Source organism: Sordaria macrospora, chromosome 1 (assembly GCF_033870435.1).
Source record: "Sordaria macrospora chromosome 1, complete sequence".
Taxonomy (NCBI): domain Eukaryota; kingdom Fungi; phylum Ascomycota; class Sordariomycetes; order Sordariales; family Sordariaceae; genus Sordaria; species Sordaria macrospora.
Window position 1 is genome coordinate 5658683 of NC_089371.1, and position 21708 is coordinate 5680390.

At 53.1% G+C, this 21708-nt stretch overlaps 8 protein-coding genes across 8 annotated transcripts; 3 read left to right on the forward strand and 5 right to left on the reverse strand.

Annotated features, from left to right (window-relative positions):
* Window positions 1–5: 5 nt before the first annotated feature.
* On the reverse strand, window positions 6–1991 carry SMAC4_01507 (uncharacterized protein). Its single transcript, XM_003352626.2, has one exon. The coding sequence runs from the start codon at window positions 1963–1965 to the stop codon at window positions 586–588; it is 1380 nt and encodes a 459-aa protein (XP_003352674.1). The 5' UTR covers window positions 1966–1991; the 3' UTR covers window positions 6–585.
* A 1935-nt stretch (window positions 1992–3926) lies between these two features.
* SMAC4_01506 (uncharacterized protein) lies at window positions 3927–5634 on the forward strand (the record flags this gene model as incomplete). Its single annotated transcript, XM_003352625.1, has 2 exons — window positions 3927–4977; window positions 5036–5634. 2 exons carry the CDS (start codon window positions 3927–3929, stop codon window positions 5632–5634), a joined length of 1650 nt encoding a protein of 549 aa, XP_003352673.1.
* A 346-nt stretch (window positions 5635–5980) lies between these two features.
* On the reverse strand, window positions 5981–7536 carry SMAC4_01505 (uncharacterized protein). Its single transcript, XM_003352624.2, has 4 exons — window positions 7196–7536; window positions 6961–7105; window positions 6426–6885; window positions 5981–6349 (listed from the first exon to the last, which is right to left on the reverse strand). The coding sequence occupies exons 1-4, from the start codon at window positions 7303–7305 to the stop codon at window positions 6057–6059; spliced, it is 1008 nt and encodes a 335-aa protein (XP_003352672.1). The 5' UTR covers window positions 7306–7536; the 3' UTR covers window positions 5981–6056.
* Window positions 7537–7646: 110 nt separating this feature from the next.
* SMAC4_01504 (uncharacterized protein) lies at window positions 7647–10662 on the reverse strand. Its single transcript, XM_024655243.2, has 2 exons — window positions 9218–10662; window positions 7647–9153 (listed from the first exon to the last, which is right to left on the reverse strand). The coding sequence occupies exons 1-2, from the start codon at window positions 10152–10154 to the stop codon at window positions 8075–8077; spliced, it is 2016 nt and encodes a 671-aa protein (XP_024511150.2). The 5' UTR covers window positions 10155–10662; the 3' UTR covers window positions 7647–8074.
* Window positions 10663–10854: 192 nt separating this feature from the next.
* SMAC4_01503 (uncharacterized protein) lies at window positions 10855–13738 on the reverse strand. The gene is made up of 4 exons (XM_003352622.2): window positions 13132–13738; window positions 12760–13060; window positions 12145–12686; window positions 10855–12094 (listed from the first exon to the last, which is right to left on the reverse strand). Exons 1-4 carry the CDS (start codon window positions 13342–13344, stop codon window positions 11183–11185), a joined length of 1968 nt encoding a protein of 655 aa, XP_003352670.1. The 5' UTR covers window positions 13345–13738; the 3' UTR covers window positions 10855–11182.
* A 265-nt stretch (window positions 13739–14003) lies between these two features.
* SMAC4_01502 (uncharacterized protein) lies at window positions 14004–15871 on the forward strand. The gene is made up of 3 exons (XM_003352621.2): window positions 14004–14500; window positions 14603–14856; window positions 14922–15871. Exons 1-3 carry the CDS (start codon window positions 14441–14443, stop codon window positions 15616–15618), a joined length of 1011 nt encoding a protein of 336 aa, XP_003352669.1. The 5' UTR covers window positions 14004–14440; the 3' UTR covers window positions 15619–15871.
* Window positions 15872–15940: 69 nt separating this feature from the next.
* Window positions 15941–18474, forward strand: SMAC4_01501 (uncharacterized protein). The gene is made up of 2 exons (XM_066089603.1): window positions 15941–16377; window positions 16545–18474. The coding sequence occupies exons 1-2, from the start codon at window positions 16236–16238 to the stop codon at window positions 18269–18271; spliced, it is 1869 nt and encodes a 622-aa protein (XP_065945759.1). The 5' UTR covers window positions 15941–16235; the 3' UTR covers window positions 18272–18474.
* Window positions 18475–18884: 410 nt separating this feature from the next.
* Window positions 18885–20922, reverse strand: SMAC4_01500 (uncharacterized protein; the record flags this gene model as incomplete). The annotated part of the gene is made up of 4 exons (XM_003352619.1): window positions 18885–19733; window positions 19854–20121; window positions 20265–20333; window positions 20405–20922. The coding sequence occupies 4 exons, from the start codon at window positions 20920–20922 to the stop codon at window positions 18885–18887; spliced, it is 1704 nt and encodes a 567-aa protein (XP_003352667.1).
* Window positions 20923–21708: the final 786 nt, after the last annotated feature.

Consider the following 21708-nt stretch of genomic DNA (forward strand, 5'->3'; position numbering starts at 1 on the left):
GAGTTATTTGACTTGCTACAAGCCTTGTGCTTGGGAAGGGATTCAAGATTCCTCTTTGGCCACCCAAGTGACCATGCTAATGCTAATCTATGGCCGATTTGTTCGGCGATCAGGAGCGCCTCCTCCTATGCTCTCTTGTACGGATGCATACGCCTATCTTGACAGCATCTATGGTCCTCGTACATATAAACGTGACCTTGTGGGTAAGAAACCGAGAACAAGAAACGAAACCATGTCATAAAAACCCGTGCCCAGAAAATAAACAACAGAACGCCAGAAATAAACTCATGACAAGGGAAGAACATTGTATAAGAAGGAAACGAAAGGAAACAAAGAGAGGTCTAAAGGAATTATTCGAATTCCTGACGTCCATGTGTTAACACCTCCAGCCGCACAGGGCACAAGGACGCGCCCATGTACAACCTAATGCTTGCTTCTCCTCGTGTCCTGCAAGTGTCAGGTCACAGGCTAATACCTGCGCCAGACATCCCATCAGTCTTCCATCCCACCCAGCCAGCATCATGTCCGGTCCGATGTCGAAGTCAGCACGCCTCGTGGCACCCTGTCCAGAAGTTGTTCGTCCCGTCAGTCTAACCTCCCAGCCTGCCCGAATTCCCGAACCGAACCATGGTGGTCGAGGCTAGCCATCGGTGATCCCGGACTCAGCTTCTCGTTCTTCCGCTTCCTCCTCTTCTTATTGATACCATCGATAGCCATAAGCACAGGAATCGCCGGCGAAAAGATCACGACCACGCCCCACCCGAACGCCCGAGACCGCACAATCCTCCGTCCCATGTCCTTGGCAGACTGCCGTTTCCGCTCGGCTGTAGTCTTCATATGCTCAGCATCGTGGCCGTCGTCGTCATTGTCGCTTTCAGTGCGAGTGCCGCTGACAAACGCAGTGCTATAGCGACCGGCGTTCCATCGAAATCCCTGCGACGGCGACGGCCGATGCCAATACGGGATCCTCAGCTGCTGCTGATCATCTGCCTTCTCGCCGCTACAATCGCGCACCTCAACCTTCCATCCGTACCTCCCGCGCATCGTCTCCATCAGCGCCTCGCACGACGACTTGCTGTCGATCTCCCGGAGGGGGCTTGTCGTCGACGTCGGCCCGTCGTCGTAGTGGATATTGACGACGATCTCCCGCAACCGCTTGAACTCCCTCCTCAACGCCGCGTCCATGCTTCTCAACAAAACCTCCCGGTCGGATGGTCGGACATTTCCCTTCCAGAGCGAGTGCCCGGGCCCAGACCAGCTGAGATCAAACTCGATGATTTCAATGTTCGGACACCGTCGCCATAGACTCGGTAGTGCACCTGCACATGCACCGCCCGGCACCACGCTCATGTTGGCCCACAGGGACCCGTCGTCTAGATCCAGATCCAGATCCAGATTTAAATCCATACTTCTATATCGCTGTCGCCCCATCATAACGACGCCACCCACGCCACCCACGCCCACGCCCCCCGAATCCGTGGAGTCAAGCGGGAACGGGATGCACAGGTGCCGGAGACAGGTTAGGTTGCGAGGACCGATGCGGTCAATGAAGCCGCGCATGACATAGTTGGACTGCAGCTGGGGGTGCGGGAACCGGCACAGCGAGGGCGGTGCCCGAAACTGGTTGGAAGAGTAAAAGACGGCGGAGGCTTCGTGTTGGATTTGTTTGCTGATCAGGAAGACGGTGAGCAGGCGGGAGGAGAGCGGCCAGCGCTTTCGCTCGGAAACGTTGTCGATGTGCTTCACCCTCTCCAAATCATCCTTCTTCGATTTGTCGCTGCTGTCTCGCCCATGATCGTTCCAGTCTTGGGTGTGGATGGTGAGGGGCTCCTGGAAGACGAGGAGGGACTCGTAGATCTGGTTGCGTATCTCGCCGGGAAGGCAGAAGAAACCACTGGGGGGTTTAGGTTTGTTATTGGACATGTTGGACATGGTCGAGGATATGTTGGTGGACGTAAAACTCATGGTTGCTTTCCAGCTTAGGTTGCCCGAAGTCGGCCGAAACGAACGACGACTGACTTGGTGTCGGCAGCCAAGTCCCCTTTTATTCCGTGTTCCTGACTTGTCTGTGGCGTGCCATCTGATGCTGAATGGGAATCCTGAAATAACCGAAAGCACCAGGTTTATTGTGCTGAAAAGAGAGAGAGAGAAAAGTGCAGAGAGAGACCAGGAGACCAGGGACGGGTGACCAACAAGGTGTTGCCGGGGCGAGGAATCGAATGTTGAAAGAGGAGTCGTAAGATGGGGGTGGGAGGGAAGGGCAAGGTGGAGGAAAGTCAGGGCTCTGGGGTGAGGAGACTCGAAAAGAGGGGGGGGTTCCATTGAGGGTCGTCGTGAGGGTCCAGCCAGACGGGATTGGCTGGATCAGCCCTACCTCGTGCCGACCCTAGGGGGTCCCTGCATATGCCAAGGGGACGGTTGGTCACTGTGGCCAGGGGCCACGGGGCCCCATCTGCGCCTGGCCCTTTTCGTTCAGGTGTGGCCCTCCATTACCTTATCACCATGTCAACAATTGAAGGCCATCTTCACCTCACCCGGGGGAACGCTGTCAAATGCGGCATGTCCGAGTCCATCACATGAACTGCCTTGGAAAACTTGGATATAAGGGCCCATTGGACAGCTCACAATCTAGGGAATGGCTTCACTTGATTTACCACAAAGCCAACACCAGGCTCCTTCTGGACGTTACAATGTGATGGAAGTGGGCGGTTGTGCGCTAACGGGCCAAGTGAGAAGCGGTCCGAGTGGAGGTGGTGGTCCAAATCTTCGACCCGAGAAAGGCATGCCTGTCCCCTGAATCCTTGAACACCACGAGTCTGTGGAGCTTTTGAGTTCATGATACGAGGGAGTTTTGCAAAGATATCAAGATCGCCGAGCCATTCTGATGAGCTATTTAAGTTAACTTCCCCACACGCACCAAAAACTTAGACGTACGCACCAAAATTTCAATGCAACGTCTATACTAAACGCTACATTCTAATTCCAAGGCTATAAAATGGGACCTCTAGGCTTTGGGATGTCTTGAATCTCCCTATATCTTTCATTTTATAAAATAAAGGCTTTTAGTTGAATAAAACCTTGACCGTAGTAAATGTGGCGAAATCGAGGAAGGTAGCCGTTATATCTTCCCAATTTGAAGTTTTGAAAAGAAAAGAAAGTATAGGGTATATGAGCTTCGGTTTTTAAGGAGGCTTTTATTATTTTCCTAGTTCAAAATTAGGCGTTGTGGCTAAATAATAATATATTTGACTTGGGGTGGTGCGTACGTCCAAGTTTTTGGTGCGTGTGGGGAAGTTAACTCCTATTTAAACATGAAAACCAAAATGGTTTGAAAATTCCATCTTTGCGATAGACAGGGGCATGGAGTTGGCCGAATGAATATTTTACAGTAGCATACCGGCAAGTCAATAAGTCACCAAATCCCAGACTCGAAGTCCGACGGAAAAGCTTCCGTTGGATCCTTGGTATTGATTTCATGAACTTGAGTCTAGGGCAACACGACAGTCAGGTATGAGGCTCGTGAGGCTCGCCTACATATGGGAGTACCGTAGGAAGAAAAGAGGTCGACTGGGGCAATACAAAGGCGACTGGACGGGCGGTGCACCTGTGCTACAGTATGGACCGACCACAAACACCGAATGCGCAAAATGACTGGCATAAAAGGACTACGTTTGCGCTTTCACGGAGTTTGTGTTTCGTGAGGCAAGCCAGCCAGAGAAGTTTCATCTCTTCATGGTGCTTGTCTTGGAAACGAAGAGAAGGGAATATGAAAGCAAACGGTTTACCTCGCCTTCAACTCTTTCTCGAGTTGTGGGTGTCCTTGTTCCCTCGTCTCGGAAAAGCAGCTTCTTGATTCTTGCAACCGTCCTCCCACAGTCTTTGGCTTCAAAGGAGTGTCATCTTTTGACCACTTCCGAGATAATATCATGGCTGCACCAACAGAGCCACCGGCGACAGCATGGCTGACAGTGACTGTGACCACTTGGCTCGGCGGTACACACACACTACTGCCAGCTGCTGACTTTACGTGTCCCGGAGCAGACATCGAGGCTGAGGGCTCGACCTTACTCAACCTCGTCCAAGTGGCCCCTTACGCTTCTGCGCCGTTCACGTATGCGGCGCCCCCTCGTGATAGTACCATCTACTCATGCGGATATCTGATTTCGGATGCTCGCGCGGCGTCCCCAACAAGCACATCCTCCACTTCCCCGACGGCAACCTCCTCCCACACAACGGGACAGTCTTCCCACTCGACGGCGTCTGCTACTCACTCTGCTGCTACTCAAGTCACCCACACAAAGACAAATGTCGGGGCCATTGCCGGTGCGGCCGTCGGAGCGGCAATTCTGGGCCTCATCGTCGGAGCTCTCATCTGCTATCTGTGTCTAAAAGGTGGCAAGCGTCGAAAGCGCCGTGATTCTCTCAACAATGAAGCCACTGCGATGACCACCTTCCTCCCTCCAGCTCCGCGGCCAAAGGAGAGATTGTCCTCCAGAGAAAGTGTCCGAAACGATGCTGTGTTGCTTCCGTCTGCTGCTGATGTTGCTGCTAGTGGTGGAGGTGGTATCAACAACGTCCTGTCTTCCATCGGCATCCACGAAGGCGCCAACGACGAGGAGATCAAGTCGGAATTATCTGCCCTCGGCTATCTCCTCCAGGAACACGTCCAGAACAACTACCACCTCGATCCATTGGATGGGAACAGAAACAATATCTTCAGAGTTAACCAGGCGCTATCAGACCCAGCCTTTGGCTTGGACGACCGCAGCCACGCCCTGATCTTGAAGCTTTCCACGGATCCACAAACTCGATTCGCTGCCATTCGTCACTTTCTTGCCCTGACCATCTTCTCTGCTTTGGATCTGCATCATGTTCGTTCTCACCCGGGTAGTGTCTCGCTCTTGCCGCGACAGGTTACTTCCTTCCTTGAGTCGATTCCCTCGGCAGGAGCGGGAAAGAACGGCATGACTCCTCAGAGTAAGCGCCTTCCTTTTCTTTCTATAACCCGCTGGGCATAATGCTAACACCCTACCAGCAGCAACAGCCCTCTCCCTCTGGCGCCGCCTCTCCGCTTACCTCCTCCTCGATAAACCCTCCTCAATATCCCCCATGGACCCCGTGTGTACCTCCCCAATTTCCCCCATTAACGTCACCAACAACATCCCCACCAACTCTACCGAAGATTCCAACCGCCGCTGCTCTTCAACAACCATCACCTCCCCCACCAGCCAAACCCAGGGCTCAATCCCAACCCTGACCCTCACCCCTCCACCGACAATCACCGCCCAAGTAACCTCCCTCCGCGCCTCACTCAACAAGTTCCTGGGCATCTTCGTGCACTCGGACCGCCGGGCGATTTTCGATCAAGAAAGAAACTTGGAGGGTGTGATTCATGAGTGTGTGAGTTTCGGGTATGTGTTGTTTGCGCATGGGTGTGAGTGGTGGTTCGTATTTGATAAGGAGATGGATAGGCATGGAGCTGGACAGGAACGAGAGGATGGGGAGGGTGAGGAGGAGATGCAGAAGAGAACGGGAATCTTGGTCCTGCCGGGTTTGGAGAAGTTGGGGGATGGGAAGGGGGAGGATTATGAGGTTCCGAAGGTTGTTGTTGAGGGGAAGACGGTGGTTGTTTAAACTTTGGAAGGCCTTTGGGAGTGCCGCTAGCTAGGGCGTGTTTGTTCAGGCAATATGTAGCACAGTGACAAAAGGGGGGCTTCTTTTGGTGGCCTAAACGCTTCGGGTTAGGGATAGAAGAGCTTCTCTTACTACCTACTAAAATACTGCCGGAACGAACACAGCCTAGGCAAGAGACAGGGAATAATTGGCCTGATTAATGATGCTCAAGACCTTGGACGCAAGCAAGGCCATCGTGGAATTTTAGTGGACAAGAAAGTCACGGTGAAATCGCAAAACGCACTCGCTTGGAGGTTAGGATAACAAAAAGAGGACATGATCATCAAGGGTAGCGATATGGAGTTCCCCATTTTCCCTCTCAAAAACGACAAACTCCCTTCAATTCAAGCCCACCCTAGGTAGATAAATATTCTCTAAACCACTCAAAGGGCGTATAACTTATCATAGTCATAGCAAAGAACACCCGTCTTTCCACAGCCCAAGATGTCCATCACATCACCGACAGTGGCAGACTCATAACTGACACCAAGCGTCATTGGGAAGTCCAGGGTAACCGGGGGGCTGGTGGGTTCCATCATCTCGCTCGGGCCCGAGATCTCGTTCAGGCGAGTAGTCAAGTTCAGCTTCTGCCACGACCACCACAGACGGTCGAGGTTGGCATGATGCAAAAAGAAGATGGGATCAGCTGGCGACTGGAAGAGATCACCCATTTGACCTATTGATCAACACACAGAAAAAGTCAGCAATCGCATCCCAACGAAGTCTTTCCAAGAAAGGAAACCAGAACATACCAAAAGTGCCCCCAACACCATAATGTCCACCCCCATGCACCCCACTCTCCTCAAAGCTAGTCTTACCCTCCACGCTCCCCGTAAACTCTTCATAACTGCCCATCCCCAGCGTCAGACTTGTCTGATCCCAGTTCAGCCACCTCGCCGCAAACTCCGGCGCCAAATCCCTCTTCAAGCACTGGTTATTCAGGACCGTGCTATTCCCCGGTCCCATATGCACCACATCCTTCTTACCCGCCCAGGGGCCATCATTCACGCACCCACCTCCGGTCCTGCCGGGGACAGGAGGGAAGAAGCTCGTCGGGTCGTTCGCCACCCAATCGCCGTTCCCGCCAAAGCCCGTGGTAGCGTCGAAGACGGGCGAGGAAGAAAACTTGGACAGGTCGCTGGGGTCCGAGTCGAGCGTCCAGTCCCAGTAGGGCTGCGCGCCACTGTACCCGCACTCGTTGCGGAGCATGGACTCATAGGTGGCTACGAAGAGGCGGTGCCAGGGCAGGAAGTGGCCGACAAAATGCACGTCCATGGTTTGCAGCACGTGCGTGTAGAGGAGGTCGTCGTAGCGCGAGAGAACGCCGGTGGTGGTGGGTGAGAGGGGGGTTAGGGCGGGCGAATCCTTTTGGGAGAGGAGGCAGCTGACTGCGGTGAGGTAGGAGGATTTTTCGGCGGTGGTGAGGGTGCGCCTAGGGGAATTGGAAGTGAAGGAGTTAGTTGAATGCTTCGTTCGTTGACTGAAAGCTGTGATGGGGGAAGGAACCTGAAGTGTTTCTTACCATTCCTTCCTGACGACAGGCTTCTTGCAAGCTGCTGCATCTACGCCAGCTGCGCTGAGGAGAAGCCCGAGGGCTACAGCGCAGGAGCGGAGGTTTTGCCTTCCAACCATGATGATTGAATGGTCGACTATGTCAAGCGATGCCTGTGTAGGTAGGAATTCCTATAGAAGTGATTTTGGCGCAGTCAACGAGACTATGATGATCTACTGTGTAAGTACGGCTGGGGAGTCTGCAACGAGAGATGAGATCCAGTGAAGTAGCAATAAAGGAATGGAACCGAGGTTGGGATGAAAGGCGGTTCAGGGCCTTTATACTACCCAAAACACCTTCTCCAGCGTTATTCCTGACGGCTCCCACGATGCTTCTTGCTTCGGCCCTACGACCCCGAAGTTGAAAACATTTCACTTGGCAAACGGACCCTGCATCCGCTTTCGAACATCGAGGGATCACTCTAAAATCTCACTACCAAGACAATGTGGACAGGGGGTGAGCAAGCCTCAACCGAGCTTCAACGGTACCGAGTGAAGGCTAAAGAAAATTATCAGCCCAGCTGGGCGTAGCATTGCTGGAGCGTCTATCAAAGCGTCGAAAGGGTATCTCGTAATGAACTGGCCGTGATTGGAATCTGAGGTCCGGCGTCACGCAATTCACGTGTGTTTGGCTTGTTTGCCAAGTGCTTCTAGTATGTTGGAGGACAAGTCTAGAGAAATGCGTTGTCCTTGTAAAATGCCGTCGGGATGTTGATGTGTTGCAGAATCTCAGGGGTCAATGTAACCTCGTCAACCTTGGCCTCGGGTGTGGGATGCATCTTGAGGAAAATAAACTTCACCTACCAAGCAGGCAACCGCCGTCTTCCCATGCACCCTCGAGGGCGGTGGATCAAAAACCCCCATATACCCTCCTCCTCTTCGCCAACCTCCAAACCGCCCTTTTCAAGTCCAGATCCTCATCCCTATCCCTATCCCTATCCCTCCTCTGAACGCCCTCCTCCCCATCTCCAAAAGGCACCTCATCGCTCCAACATCCTAGTCCATCCTCCTCCGGCACTTCCCCCATCCCCCCTCCAAAATATCCCCTAATCACCTTAGCCATACAAACACTCGGCGCCGCCAAACTCGTATGCCCCCAACTTCCTCTCTGCACCAGCACCCTCGCCCCCCTAAATCCCCGTGCATTATTCCGTGCACTAACCAACGGCGTGACGTTGTCGAATTCATTGTTGATGAGCAACACCGGGTGCGCCGTCTCTACATCCTTAAAAGCCTCTAACGAAGAAGCGTTAAAGGGGTTCCAGATGGGTCTGATGGTTCGACCGGCGCACGAAAGCCGGAAAGAAGCTTGCACCGCCCCCGCCGCTTGCGAGATGTTTAGTAACTGTTGAGCGTAGAGCGCAAAGTCGTGGGGCGTGGAAGTGAAGGGTAATGCGTCGGAGCACATGACTGCTGAGGAAGCGTCGGGGTTACTTTCTTCTTCTTGGAGAGGGGTGAATGGGGTAGGAGGAACTGTGTCGTCTTCATCGTCGGCCTGGCATGTATTTGGGGACGAGGGAATCAATGGTGGAGAGTCGGATAGGGTGTAGCGGTGATATGGGAGAGCGTCGCCTGCTTCAAGACTGGAGAGCACTAGGGCAATTTGGGGGAAGCGGAGGATGGGTTGGTAGAGGGCTGTGGAGAGCATGCGGCGGATGTGGGAGTAGGTTACTAGTGAGGGAATATGATAGGGTTCGGTTGGGTCTGAGGATGCAAGCTGGCCCTGGGGAATAAGGATGGGATGAGTTTGTAGCTTGGTAAGTAGGGCGTCGAGACGGGACTTGATCGAAGGGGGAGAGGAGGCGTGGAAATAACAGCGATTGGGACCGGCAGAGTGACAGAAGGTGTAGAAGGCTTCCATGACTTTGTCGGTGTCGTGGAGGAAGTTGATGTACGTGCCGTTGTACCACTCCTCGTAATCGACATTACCTGTAACAGTTGGGTTAGCCATCTTCATTCCTTCATCGAAGTAAGTCTTTACATGAAAACTCACCATCGTTAACCATCCTCTCCACCCTATCCGGATACATAGCAGCAAACGTCCCACCAAGCACCGTCCCATAGCTAAACCCCCAATACTTCAGTTTCTCTTCCCCCATAGCCTGAAGAATCGCCAGCAAATCCCTAGCATGGTACGCCGTGCTGCTATGCTCCAAAATCCCCGACTCCTCCAGGTTCCGCTCACAAACCTGTGAGTACGCGGCCGCCCGAGCAAAGGCATCGTACACCGTCCCTTCATGGGCATCGATAATGCCTGGATCCTGCAAATTCCAGTAGACACGATCCTGTGCCGAAACCCAGCAGTCGATCCGCGGCGTTGAAGCACCGACACCTCGTGGGTCCCAGCTGATGACATCGTGCATGGTGCCCACGATAGTCTGCAAGGCTCTGCCGTGGTCGCGGAGAGACCATATACCTGACCCTCCTGGTCCGCCAGGGTTGAAGATGATGGGTCCCCGGTAGTCGGGGCTGTGCGAAGGAACGGAAGCTCGGAGCCGGACAATGGCTAAGACGACGCGCCGATCTGAAGCAGAGCTGTTGGTCGTTTCTGCTTGTTGCCAGTCCATGGGGAGATCCAACCGCGCGCAATCAAATTCCTTGGCGTAGCATGGTTGCCATTGTATTGGTGGTTGACTGGGTGTGATATCTGCCCAGTTGAACCCATCTTCTTCCTTTTTGTTTTGTCGGTCCTTGTTTGACGGAGGGGGTGCGTTGGTAGGTGACCATCTTGTGGTTGACCAGGAAACGAAGGGCAGATGTGACAGCGACAGCAGTACCAGTAGTGCTAGTGCTATTGTTGCACTCAGCCATGCAATCTTCGGGATCCCCGAATCCCTATTCCCGTGTAAGTGATGCCGTTCATTGTTGACGGACACCCGGTGACTCGCTCCGGGTCGAAGTTTCCGGTGCATCGTATACTTGCTCGCCATGGACACCTCTGGAGGAGTACGGTTGTGTTCCAAGGTGACAAGTCCATGTGGGTTGAAGGATAAGGAGGATAAGAAATATATAGGGAGGCGAGGACTTGATCACCGTCATCTAAACTATGAATGTGGATGTCCTGAACATGAGCTGAACTCTTTGCTGTACGACTCAAGGATTCGCCATTATTGGAAGCGTCGGGGTTGATCATGTCTCGGAGATATTGGGCGCCATTGGAAGTTGTGTTTCAGCTGACGGTGGGAAAAGGAAGGCAGATTGGCTGACACACCTGAGTCTGGCGATATCGAGGTGTGGTTGATCACCACTGGGCAGGTAGCTCCTGCATACCCTACGTACATGTGAAGTGATGGAGGTCGTATATGTAAAGCCCGACCAAGGGTTCAGTCCTTCGTTGTCCAGATAACGAACGTTCGGAAAACGCTCCAATAAAGACGCCGCTATAACGGAAGGTGAGCATATCAGCCCCAAGTCCAAGCGGTGATGGATCGCTGTCCGGAAAACGGAACTGGCGGGGATGAACTGCACGCCCAATTGGAGTTCGTCCCGTTCCGCAGGGCAACCCCGCACGATACAACACGATGTCTGAAGTGGAGGCCGAGGAATCTTTGGCGATCTCAGATCATGCTCTTCAAGAGACGAGGGTGAAGAGAATGCCTATGTTCGATCAACAAGGGGTTGTCGTTCACCACTTGGCAAATATCAGTGGTTTCCAACGACAATCACATACCAACAGTGAGCCATTGGTAGGTAGAATCTCCTTTATTAGACACTTAAATGGTAGACAGTTTTTCAACAAAATAAAAGGAAAGAAAACAAGCATAAACAACCAATGCCTTGATGTAATGCGGGGGAATCATTCGACATAACATTTTCCTCGTTACAACACCCCTAAGCCTCTCCAAACGCCAATGCCAATCATGCTCACAGGATAACACAACTGAAATTCGCCAACGTACCCGAGACCGGAGCAGTCCGAGCTATCAGGCGTACCGAGTGTTTGTTCGGGGTCATTGCCCTATTCTTGAGGCTTGTCGGCCTCCTTTTCCTTGTCCTCTGTCGCGGCTGCCGGTACTTTTTCAGATGCCTCCTCGGCAACCTTGCTTGGCTCTTCTGCCACTGGCTTCTCAGCGGTAGTTTCAGGGACGGGCGAGGCGGCCTTGGGGGAGGCTGGCGTTGCCTCGGTAGCGGGCTCTGCAGTAGCGGCGGCGGGAATTGACTTGGGTTCCGCCTCTGGCTCCGGAGCAGGGGCAGTCTCAACTTCCTCGGTCTTGATCTCTGCCTCGGGCTCCGTGGGCTTTTCATCGGCCTCAGCCATATCCACATCCCCGTCCTTGTCAACCTTGGCCGCAGAGCTTGCTTCAGGCTGAGCAGCTGTCGTTGCGGGAGCCTCAGCTTCAGGTTCAGCGGTCGCTGGTGGGGCTTCGTCATCGTCAATCATGGTCTCGTCATTGTCAACAGTAACGGGCTCTGCTGGCTTAGCAGCGGCCGCGGCAGCGGTAGCGGCAATCGAAGCCGGGGCGGGTTCCCCAATGTCGAGGTCCATATCTTCCACAGCCTTGGGGTTCTTGTAGTCGAGAATGGACTGGCGCGGTGGGCCATCTGGCTTGTACACACCATTGGCTTGAGCCATGTCCTCGTCATCACTCTCTTCGAACTCGTCCTGCCTGGCCCTCTCCTTCTCCCATTGCCGCTGTGTACGTCGGACATCCTTGTTCTCGTCCTCGTCCATGTCATCAAGCTCGTCTTCCTGGTCGTCGGACATACCGAATCCCTGGCGCGGAACGTCCTGCATTTGGACAGAGGGCACTGGAGCAGTCTTCTTCAGGTTTTCTATCACTGAAATCTTGATCTTCTCCAGGTACTCTGGGCTGTTGGCGTTCTCCATATTGGAAGAACGGACATCAAGCTCGTAGTCGGGTCCGTAGTACTGAAGAGGGTTAGCAAACTGGCAGAAAATACAAGACTCGATCCACTTACATCGTAGTACTCGTTGTATGGAAGGACCGGGTTCATCTCGACACCGACCAAACGGCCAGTCTCGTAGGCCCAGGTCCTTGCAACGTTACGCATGGTATAGCCACCACCGCCTAGAACCAGAGTTGGCAGACCAAAGCTCCGCACGTAGTTAACGCAGTTGGCATGGCCGCGCATGCTCAGATTGAAGCAGCCAAGACGATCACCAGACAAACTGTCACCACCGCACTGGAGGACAACAGCCTCAGGCTGGAAGTGTTCCATGACGGAGCTGATGACGGGCTGGAAGATGGAGCTGTAGGTATTGTCGTCGATTCCATCGCGAAGGGGGAAGTTGACGGCATAATTCTTGCCCGATCCGATACCAATGTCGCGCAACTCGCCGGTACCGGGGAAGTACTCGCCGTACTTGTGGAAGGATACGGTCATGACGCGATCGGTTGTGTAGAAAGCTTCTTCGACACCATCGCCGTGGTGAACATCGATATCAACGTAGAGAACGCGCTTCTTGAACCGCAAGAGCTCGAGGATAGCCAGGACGATATCTGTTCAAAGAATAATCGGTAAGCATTGGTGTCGTGGTTTGGGGGTACCAGACAATGGTGGATGGCCACATACCGTTGACATAACAGAAGCCACTAGCCTCGCTCTTTTTCGCGTGATGCAGACCACCAGCCCAGTTGATGGCAATATCGCACTTGTCACGATTCAGTCGTGCGGCGCCCTCCATACTGCCGCCGGCACTGATGCCGCAAAACTCGAAGAGACCGTCGAAAACGGGGCAATCGTCGCCGACATTGTATTTGCCCTGCTCACGCATGAAGCCGTCCATGTTATCGGGCGTAACTTTCTGCAAGAACTCAATGTACTCGTCGGTGTGAAATTGTGTCATTTCGGCAGTAACGGCTGGTTTTGCGCGCTAGCACGAGAGAGAGTCAGTTGTTTGTTGACATGGAGCCATCATCACCACCAGGATAAGAAGCCACTTACGTAAACCTCGAGAAACTTGTACACATTGTAGTTCATGACCAAGCTGTGGGCAAGCCTGATACGATGAGGCTTCATGGGGTGACCGGTCACGTAGGCGTAGTTGCCAATGTCGGAGTCGTAGAAGTAGGCGACCCGTTTCTTGTCATTGTGGACGACGGTATACAGCGGCTCGTCACGCGCGACTCCGGCAGGATCGGTGAAAGTGGAAGGCATGGTTGGCAGATGTTGCCGGGTTGCCCGTCGTGTTGCGTTGGCGGAAACGGAAGACTAATCGTGGTACGATTCGGATTGTGGGTTGTGTCGTGTGTTTTGTAGTGTTTGAAAGGTGGTGGATAATATTCAGATCGAAGTGGAAGTTATTCGCTGATCGGGAGACGCTCTAGCTGGGATGGCCAGGACCCGTCGTGGAGGCAATGGAAAGGTCCAAGGCGCTAGGCTGGAAGGATGAAAGACAATCTGTAGTATAGTAACGATAGATTGACGAAAAATGATATCGAATAAATACACCCGTGATGTGGCAAATCACCAGGGCAGTGCAGTATCGTCGTGCCTTTGCCAGGAAGAAAGATGGTGTTTAGTTGGAGATTCCCGACGCCGGGGTGTCACTGGCAGAATTGATTCAGTTGCTTGTACGAGCCAGCGCTGGGTCGGTGCGTGTCCCTGCGTGGGCCCTGAAGCCGCGGGCGGACAGGCGGGGAAGCGCAACCACCACGCAATCCGAACGGGCAGGCACTGTTGTTGTCATGGGTGGGGTGCAATTGAGCTGTTCTCCATCTTTTGAGCAGTATCATCCAATAGAATTACGGATTGAATAGCGGTCATCCTCTCGGCAGGCAATTGGAAGCCGCCATGACCCTGCAACATGCTGATGTCAACCGCTTTGCCTGCCGAGTGGCAGACCATATAAGATTATGTAATCGACAGCTTTCGACCTTGGGTTCCGTCACTCCAGTGGACTTTGGCAGTTGGCGTTGCAGGCTGCCACAGCTTGTCGTCAACGCCGCCGCCAGCTCGCGGCAAGCTCCCCATGCTCCATGTTACATGCTCCAACCTGACGCGGAGACTCGTCCAGCTACAGAACCTCAACCCACCAACCAACCACCAAACAACAAGCCGCCTCGTCTGTCATCTACGAACATTCCACTTCGACTTTACAACCAAACCACCATTCGTCTGCATCGCCAAACCCCCCACCGACTTTTGCGCGACGTCATTCAACCCGAGCCACGACGCCAGTAATAGTATTCGAACCCCCGAAATATAGCTACCTCGATAATACACCACTTTCCAACCAACAGACACATTCAAGATGGATCGCATGCGCAGCTTGTTGGGCGGCGGGATGGGCGGTGCCACTGCGCCAGGAGCCGTATGTTTGTTCCCATTCCCAACCTCAACAACTTCATGGATTACAAGCTTGCCTGGCAAGTAGGTGGCAAAGGCACGATGCTAACGTACAGCTCTCACTTAGGACAACACCAACCTGATCGATAACTCGGAAACCGTCTACATCTCCTCTCTAGCCCTCCTCAAGATGTTGCGCCACGGTCGCGCCGGTGTTCCCATGGAAGTCATGGGTCTGATGCTGGGCGAGTTCGTCGATGACTTTACCGTTCGCGTCGTCGATGTGTTTGCCATGCCCCAAAGTGGTACTGGTGTCAGTGTAGAGGCCGTCGACCCCGTCTTCCAGATGAACATGATGGACATGCTCAGGCAAACGGGAAGGTGAGAGCATACTCAGCCCAAGTCGATTTCCCACCACCAGCCACTGACATATCCCCCCTTTGCAGACCCGAGGCCGTCGTTGGCTGGTACCATTCGCATCCCGGTTTTGGCTGCTGGCTTTCCTCGGTTGATATCAACACCCAGCAAAGTTTCGAGCAGCTCAACTCGCGCGCGGTTGCTGTGGTTATTGACCCCATCCAGTCCGTCAAGGGCAAGGTTGTCATCGACGCTTTCCGCCTCATCAACCCCCAGTCGCTCATGCTGGGCCAAGAGCCCCGCCAGACGACATCCAACTTGGGCCACCTCAACAAGCCTTCCATCCAAGCGCTCATTCACGGCCTCAACAGGCACTACTACTCGATTGGCATCAACTACCGCAAGACGGCCTTGGAGGAGAACATGTTGATGAACCTGCACAAGCACGTTTGGACCGAGGCCCTCGAAATGGAGGACTTCCGCTGCGAGGGCTCGAGGACGAAGGAGAGACTCGACCGCCTGGTCAGCCTTGCCGATGGCTACGAGAAGAGAGTCAAGGAGGAGACAGAGTTGACCAAGGACCAGCTCAAGACACGCTACGTCGGCAAGCTGGATCCCAAGAAGCATTTGGAGGATGTCGGCCAGCAGCTTATCGAAGACAACATTGTGGCCGTTTCAAGGCAGATGATTGACAAGGAGGCGACCATTGCGAAGAAGGATACCCCCGCCGGGGCCAACGGCACCACACCAGGCGACCAGATGGAGGTTGAGGAGGAGCAGCTATAGGTACCTACCTACCTAACCAAAAGGACAAGCATGCATGACGTTTTCCTTTGCAGGCGCATACCTCCGACACGTGTGATTTTGTATGACTAGGCGTTAGGCATTAGGGTGGACAGCTAGACCGGTAGCCATGTTCAAGATTTGGTTTTCTTTTTCAGTGAATGAGGCTGTCTGTTCAGCAACAGGCTTTCAATGACTGGTTTACAGGTACAAGGCTGGTGTAAGTGACCCCAATGTTCCTTTGTTTCTTCGTCATTATCCGTGAATTTGAGACCGCAGGGTTGAACACATTGCCTTTGTGCACAGAGAGCTGTCCTTCGTTACACCCCATTATCCTTTGACGGACGCTATGCACAACGCCACCGCACCTATAATCGCATTGTTTACTTTTGGTGTTCATGGCATACCTACGTTCATCTTGTGGACACTTCGCATCCGAGTATAAGTAATGGAACGCCCACTCTTTCCCAAAGCGATTCAGTTTGTCATCCACGAAAACCCTACGACCATACAGACAACACTTAATCAATACCAACAGCAAATCAAGATGACTTTCACAGCTTACGTGAAGGCGACTTTGAGCGATTTGTTCTGCGTTACGCAACCCAACAAGAATAGTTATGTTCAAAGACACGGCAACAAAGCCGACGGCCCCAACGGCAGCCAGAAAGGAAGCCGTCAACATAAAACGATGCTGCCCCGAAAAGGCCAGCATCCGGGGACTATCACCATCAATCCCACTCAGAAACATACGAACATCTGGTATCTACCCCCCAATCATCCTGCTCCCCCTCCTACTTCCCCTCGTCCACGTCCTATCCGTCTGCCTCAGAACCCACCTCCTACACCTCATCCTTCTCCCCGCCCGCGTCCCATTCGCCTCGGTTTCCCTCTAGGAGTTAAATCCCAAGCTAACAACACAGCGCCAGTTGAAGCAAATAAGAAACTCCTACCGCATCCATCATCCACCTCAGCACCAGCAACCTCAATCTTCCGCCTTTCTCCCCCCGACATCTACAAACCTCTACCACCCGTCCCCCTATTCCAAAAAAACTCTTCCATGTTTCCCTTCCCAGCGGCAGCATTCACCCCTCAGTCCCAAAAGGGTTCCTCCATGTCCGTCAAGGGTTACGCCCAGGCCCAGAGTGCTCAGCAAACCCACCAGCCTCAAACTCTCAAACAGCAACAGCAGGAAGCCGAGCAAGAAACCAAATTCCTAACCCTCCTCTCCCTCCTCGAGAAAGCTCTCCGACACACCCACTACGCCGTCTGCGGCCGCGCGGCGCTCTACATATGGGGATACCGCCAGAACCCCCCGGAAAACGTCAGCATCGTCTGTCCAGACGGTAACGAGGAGATCATTCTATTGTGGGCTAAGACGCAGGGGTGGACGGTTGTTGTTTCGGGGGTTAGGGGGTGTTCCTTTGAGGTAACACTTCCTGGGAAACCTGGGAAGGATGGAAAAATAAGGGAGGTTACGGTAAAGACTGCCCAACGCATGGGTTTAACATTGGGTCACGACGACCTCGTAAAAGAAGGCGGGATCATGCCAATGGCAGTTAAGGGGACCTGGGCCGAAGCCGAGAAAAAGGTTCTCAAAACGACGGCGGCTGTGGTTACCTTGCCTGCCCTGTTGGGCATGTTGATTGAAGGTTTCATTACCGAAGTTAACCCCCGCCACCATCATCATCACCAGCAGCATCATCACCAATCCGAACCCAAAGCTGAACCCAAATCAGAAGCAGCAGCCCGGGACTCTTCCCAGAAAAGGGTAGAAGAAGCAGCCAAGATAATTCTCTGGGTCCTCTCCCGCCTCGCAGAAAGAGGCGAACGCCTGTCCCAGGATCAAGTCCCGGAAACCTTCTTGACCCCCTTCCTGGCGGGATGGCCTGAGGCTCATGCCCTCTTGGAGGAGCTGGGCGTGTCGACTTTCGATTCACACTTTGATTATCATCAAGATCAAGATCAAGCTGACTCTCAACCGAAGCCCGAGCAAAAATCTGAGTCCGAGTCAAGGTCAAGGTTGACACTAGACGCTGGCACGTTGGCTGCTTTGGAAGGTTTGCCTTTTGTGCCTCCTATTCCTCCGAGGTCTCCAAAGCGGATGACGCCACTGTCGCAGAGGGCCCCAGAGCGAACGACAAGTGCCGCTTCTGCCGCTTCTGTCGCTTCTTCGTTGTCGTGTACATCGGAGAATACCATCGCCTTGATCCAGAACGAGATTGAAAGCTGGAATTATCTTTCGTTGGAGGAAGCTGCGCTGGCAACGAGGGAGTATGAGACTGCTTCTCCTCCACTCGCTGCTTCTAGACTTTCTCGACTTTCCTCCAAGGTTTTGACAGCCGAGACTGATTCGACGGCGGCTGAGACTGATCTAATGACCGAGATGACCGAGTCAATCAACGCTTGGACAACAGCTTATTCTTCCTCTTCTCTGGCTACCTATACCTCGACTGTTCCTGTTGTTCCTGCTCTTTCTACTGCTGGTTCGTCTTGTTCCTCAAAGAAGAGCAAGAGCGGGTCTCAGTTGTCATCGTCGAGTGTGACGAGTGGATCGCAGAGTGGACGGAGTACTGCTAAGCGCGTGTTGCCTCCTTGGAAGAGTTCTTGGGATGAGAGGATTGTGAGAAAGGGGGAGTATCCTGAGTGGATTTGAGATATTTGTGATGATAAGTGGTTTAGTTTTGGGTTCCGGGTCTTGGGTTCTCGGGTTCTTGGGTTAGAGCGGCTTTTTGCATTTTGGACATGAATGATTGAAGGATATATCATACCATATATCCAAGTGACTAATGATCATAGATTGTTTTTGAATTCACTTCGGTATTTTTGTACACTTGATTTGCTGCCGTTGGCACTCGCGATTTTGCACACCTTGCACCTACAGTATGCAGTTCCGGACTTGTAACGGGATCATATTTTGCACTTCACCATTGACTCGTCCTTGAATGTGAAGTAAAGAGCCTTGGAATACATGATGGAATACGTCCACCAGTGGAACCTACCGTGACACTCGTGAATCTCCTTGCCGTGCAAACTTCCTGTCTATCAACTTCACCCCCATCCTGCACTTCACCACTCTCTCGTCCGTGAACATGAAGTATCTAAACAAACTTTTAAATGATAATATATATCTGACCAGTAGAAGGTGCCGGACCTTCCACTAGCTATGAAACGAAGAAGATAGGAGACGCAATGATGCAACGCAAAACACAACGAACCCCACATGCTCAAAAATAAAGACCATCCTTACAATTCTGTCATGAGATCCCTCACCACTCCCGTGCCCTTTCTACCCTGTGCTCCATACCGTCCTCAGAACCCCTCCTCCCCGCTCTCCTCTTCAAATGCCTCCTAGCATGCGCATGCCTCTCCCCCGCCCCATAACCCTCCCTAGCCTCCCTCTTCACATCCTCCTTCTTCACCGCCGAGTGCACCAATGACCCATTCTCGCACCTCGTCCCCTTAGACACCTGCTGGGGAACCGCCCACCCGTTATCACATATGCCAAACCACTCGTCACCAAAGCAGACAGCCACTTGATCCTTTTCGCACTGCTTCTTTTGGGGTTTTCCCGAACCGCCTGTATCGCCACCAGAATCGGAGTCCGAGCCCGAGTCACCCGCTGCGTTGTTGGCCGAGTCTCCGAGTCCCGAGGTAGCGGCTGGAGGTGCTGGTGCAGATGCAGAAGCACCACCACCAGTGTCGACCCCAGCCCCAGCACCGGCAGTTTGACTGGTAGCAGCAGCAGGAGGAGCAGATGCAGGTGGTGGACCATTGGTAGTTACTGTTAGCTGAAGGGTCACGGCTGCGGTTACCGTAGAGGCGATGTCTGCATCACCGGCGCCAGCTCCGGTTTCCGTAGCGTTGGAGTCATGACATTCTCCTCCCTCTGACTCCTTCCCATCTCCGGACCCAGCACCGCCAGTAGCGCTAGCCGTGGCAGCTGGTGGTGGGCCATCGCTAGGAGCAGTGACGAACGTGAGGCCGGTGTTGCCTTCGACCTTGGCACCACCGCTGGCACTAGCACTGGAGATGTCAACGATGGAGATGGAGCTCTGGCTGGTCTTGGTAGCAGTGGCACCAGCAGCAGGAGCTGAGGTGGTGGGCACAGCCGGTGGCTTTGCAGTGTTTGTAGCGGCAGCAGAAGCAGAAGCCCCAGCGTTGACCCCTCCTCCAGATGCAGGAAGAGTTGATCCACCATTAGCACCGCCGCCCTCCATTATTGTTCTCTTGTCTACCTTGAAGCTGGGCGTATGATTAGGAGGAGGCATATCGCAGAGCTTGTTGGGAGCGAGTGGTGGGTCAGCGACGTCGAGTTTGTCGAGGACTCTGCCGAACTCACCCGGGTAGGGGATGTTGACTACGTTCACGCCTTCGCTCGTGACGCAGCCGTCGTACCCGGGAATGTCCTTTTGACCGGGGATGTTGGCAATGAAGATGTTGGGGAGCTTGTTGAAATTTTCTTTGGAGGGCGTGCCCCCTGTTATGTCGATGGGAGCGCAGTTCCTTTTGTGCGAACAGGTGTCAGTAAGCTCTTCTTTCATCGATCAGGTTGTGTTGTGGGGACTTGGCTGTGACTCAACGAAGAAGGTGTGGCCTTTGATACGAGCCGCTTGATATGGGATAGAATGAAGGCAGGAGCGACTTACATGTACATCTCCCTGTTTCCGATCTTGTTGAACCAAGTCCAAGCAAAGGTTGCCTTTCCGGGGGGCAAGCTGTAGTGGGTGAATTAGTTGACTGTTCTTGGAATGTTGGATAGGATCAACACTAGGCGAAGGTAACTCACAAGTCAGGGATGGGAACCAAAAAGGACCGGGTGCAGTCCTCCTTGGCATCATCATTACAGTGTAAAGTCTCGTCTCTTTGTGATGGGTCCTTACCGGCCACCAATGGCAGATTTGAACCGAGTTTCTCTTGGGCCTCTGAAAATTTTGCTGGACACCCGCCGATGATGGTGTAGATGGTCTTGAAGGTGGCCGAGGTGTTCCATCCGTTCGTCTGCTCTGGGTCATCGTATGAGATGCTGAACTGGCAAGAGCCGCCGCCGTGCTGAGCACCTCCAGTGAAGTTAACCAGCTGAAGATCACCGGCCTTCACTGTACTGCGCTGTTCAACCCGGTGGTGGTTCTGGCATGGGTATTTGTAAAGCCCTCCATCCAAGGGGTTGACTTGTACCAACTCGGGTCCGGATCCCTTGTAAAGACTGTAGCCATAGGGTGTGTTCATTACCATATGTCCTTGGACACTGGTAAATAGAAGAAGAGCGGCAGCAGCCGTGCTCGTGAAAAAGTTGTTGTTGACCATCTTGCGAGTCAAGAAGGGAGTTGCAGGAAGCCCAGCCTGTAATAATGATCGATATAAAAGTAAGAAAGTAAGTGAACTCAAGAACAAAAGATGGGTGCAACAACTCCCCTCCAAACTCCAGAGCAGGTCTGAGTTTTTATACCTATATAACTAAACTTTCCCAATACCAATTGGCCGCCGGTCACCAGGACAAGGATTGATTGATTGATAGCAAAGTGGCAAAGGGGACTGGACCGCATTTTCCACATTATTGTAGCAGCGTGATGAACCACGCGGACTGGGGGCAAACATACCGGACTTGAGGTTAATTAGACGCCCACCGGTTCAAGCTGTTCACTAGGTGGCATTGACTGATTTTGGGTGTCAAGCGCGCCGCCGGGCATCGCAACTTGTAAAACGGCATGTACAATTGTACATGGATGGTATTGAGGACTGGAATCTGGGAAAAAGGAAAGGGGGGAAACGGGAAGGTCTGGAACTTACTTGCGACCTTTCTAAGCGCATCGCGGCGGGTCTGGCTGAAATGAAAGGAAAGGCCCAAAGTTTCTTGTTCTGCCCCAGAACATGTGAGAGGTCCCGTTTGACATCAAACATTTGTTGCCCGGCCTGAATGGTGAATGAGGGGCGCTCGACGGTTCATGTTTGCACAAGGCGAAACAGCAAAGAAGATCGGGTCAGGCCAGGCAAGTAAGGTAAGTAGTTGGTGATGGTATGCAAAACCCGTAACTGACTCAATGGAAATAGGCGGTCAAGATAAGAGAACCTCTGCGGAAGATCAAAGGACGC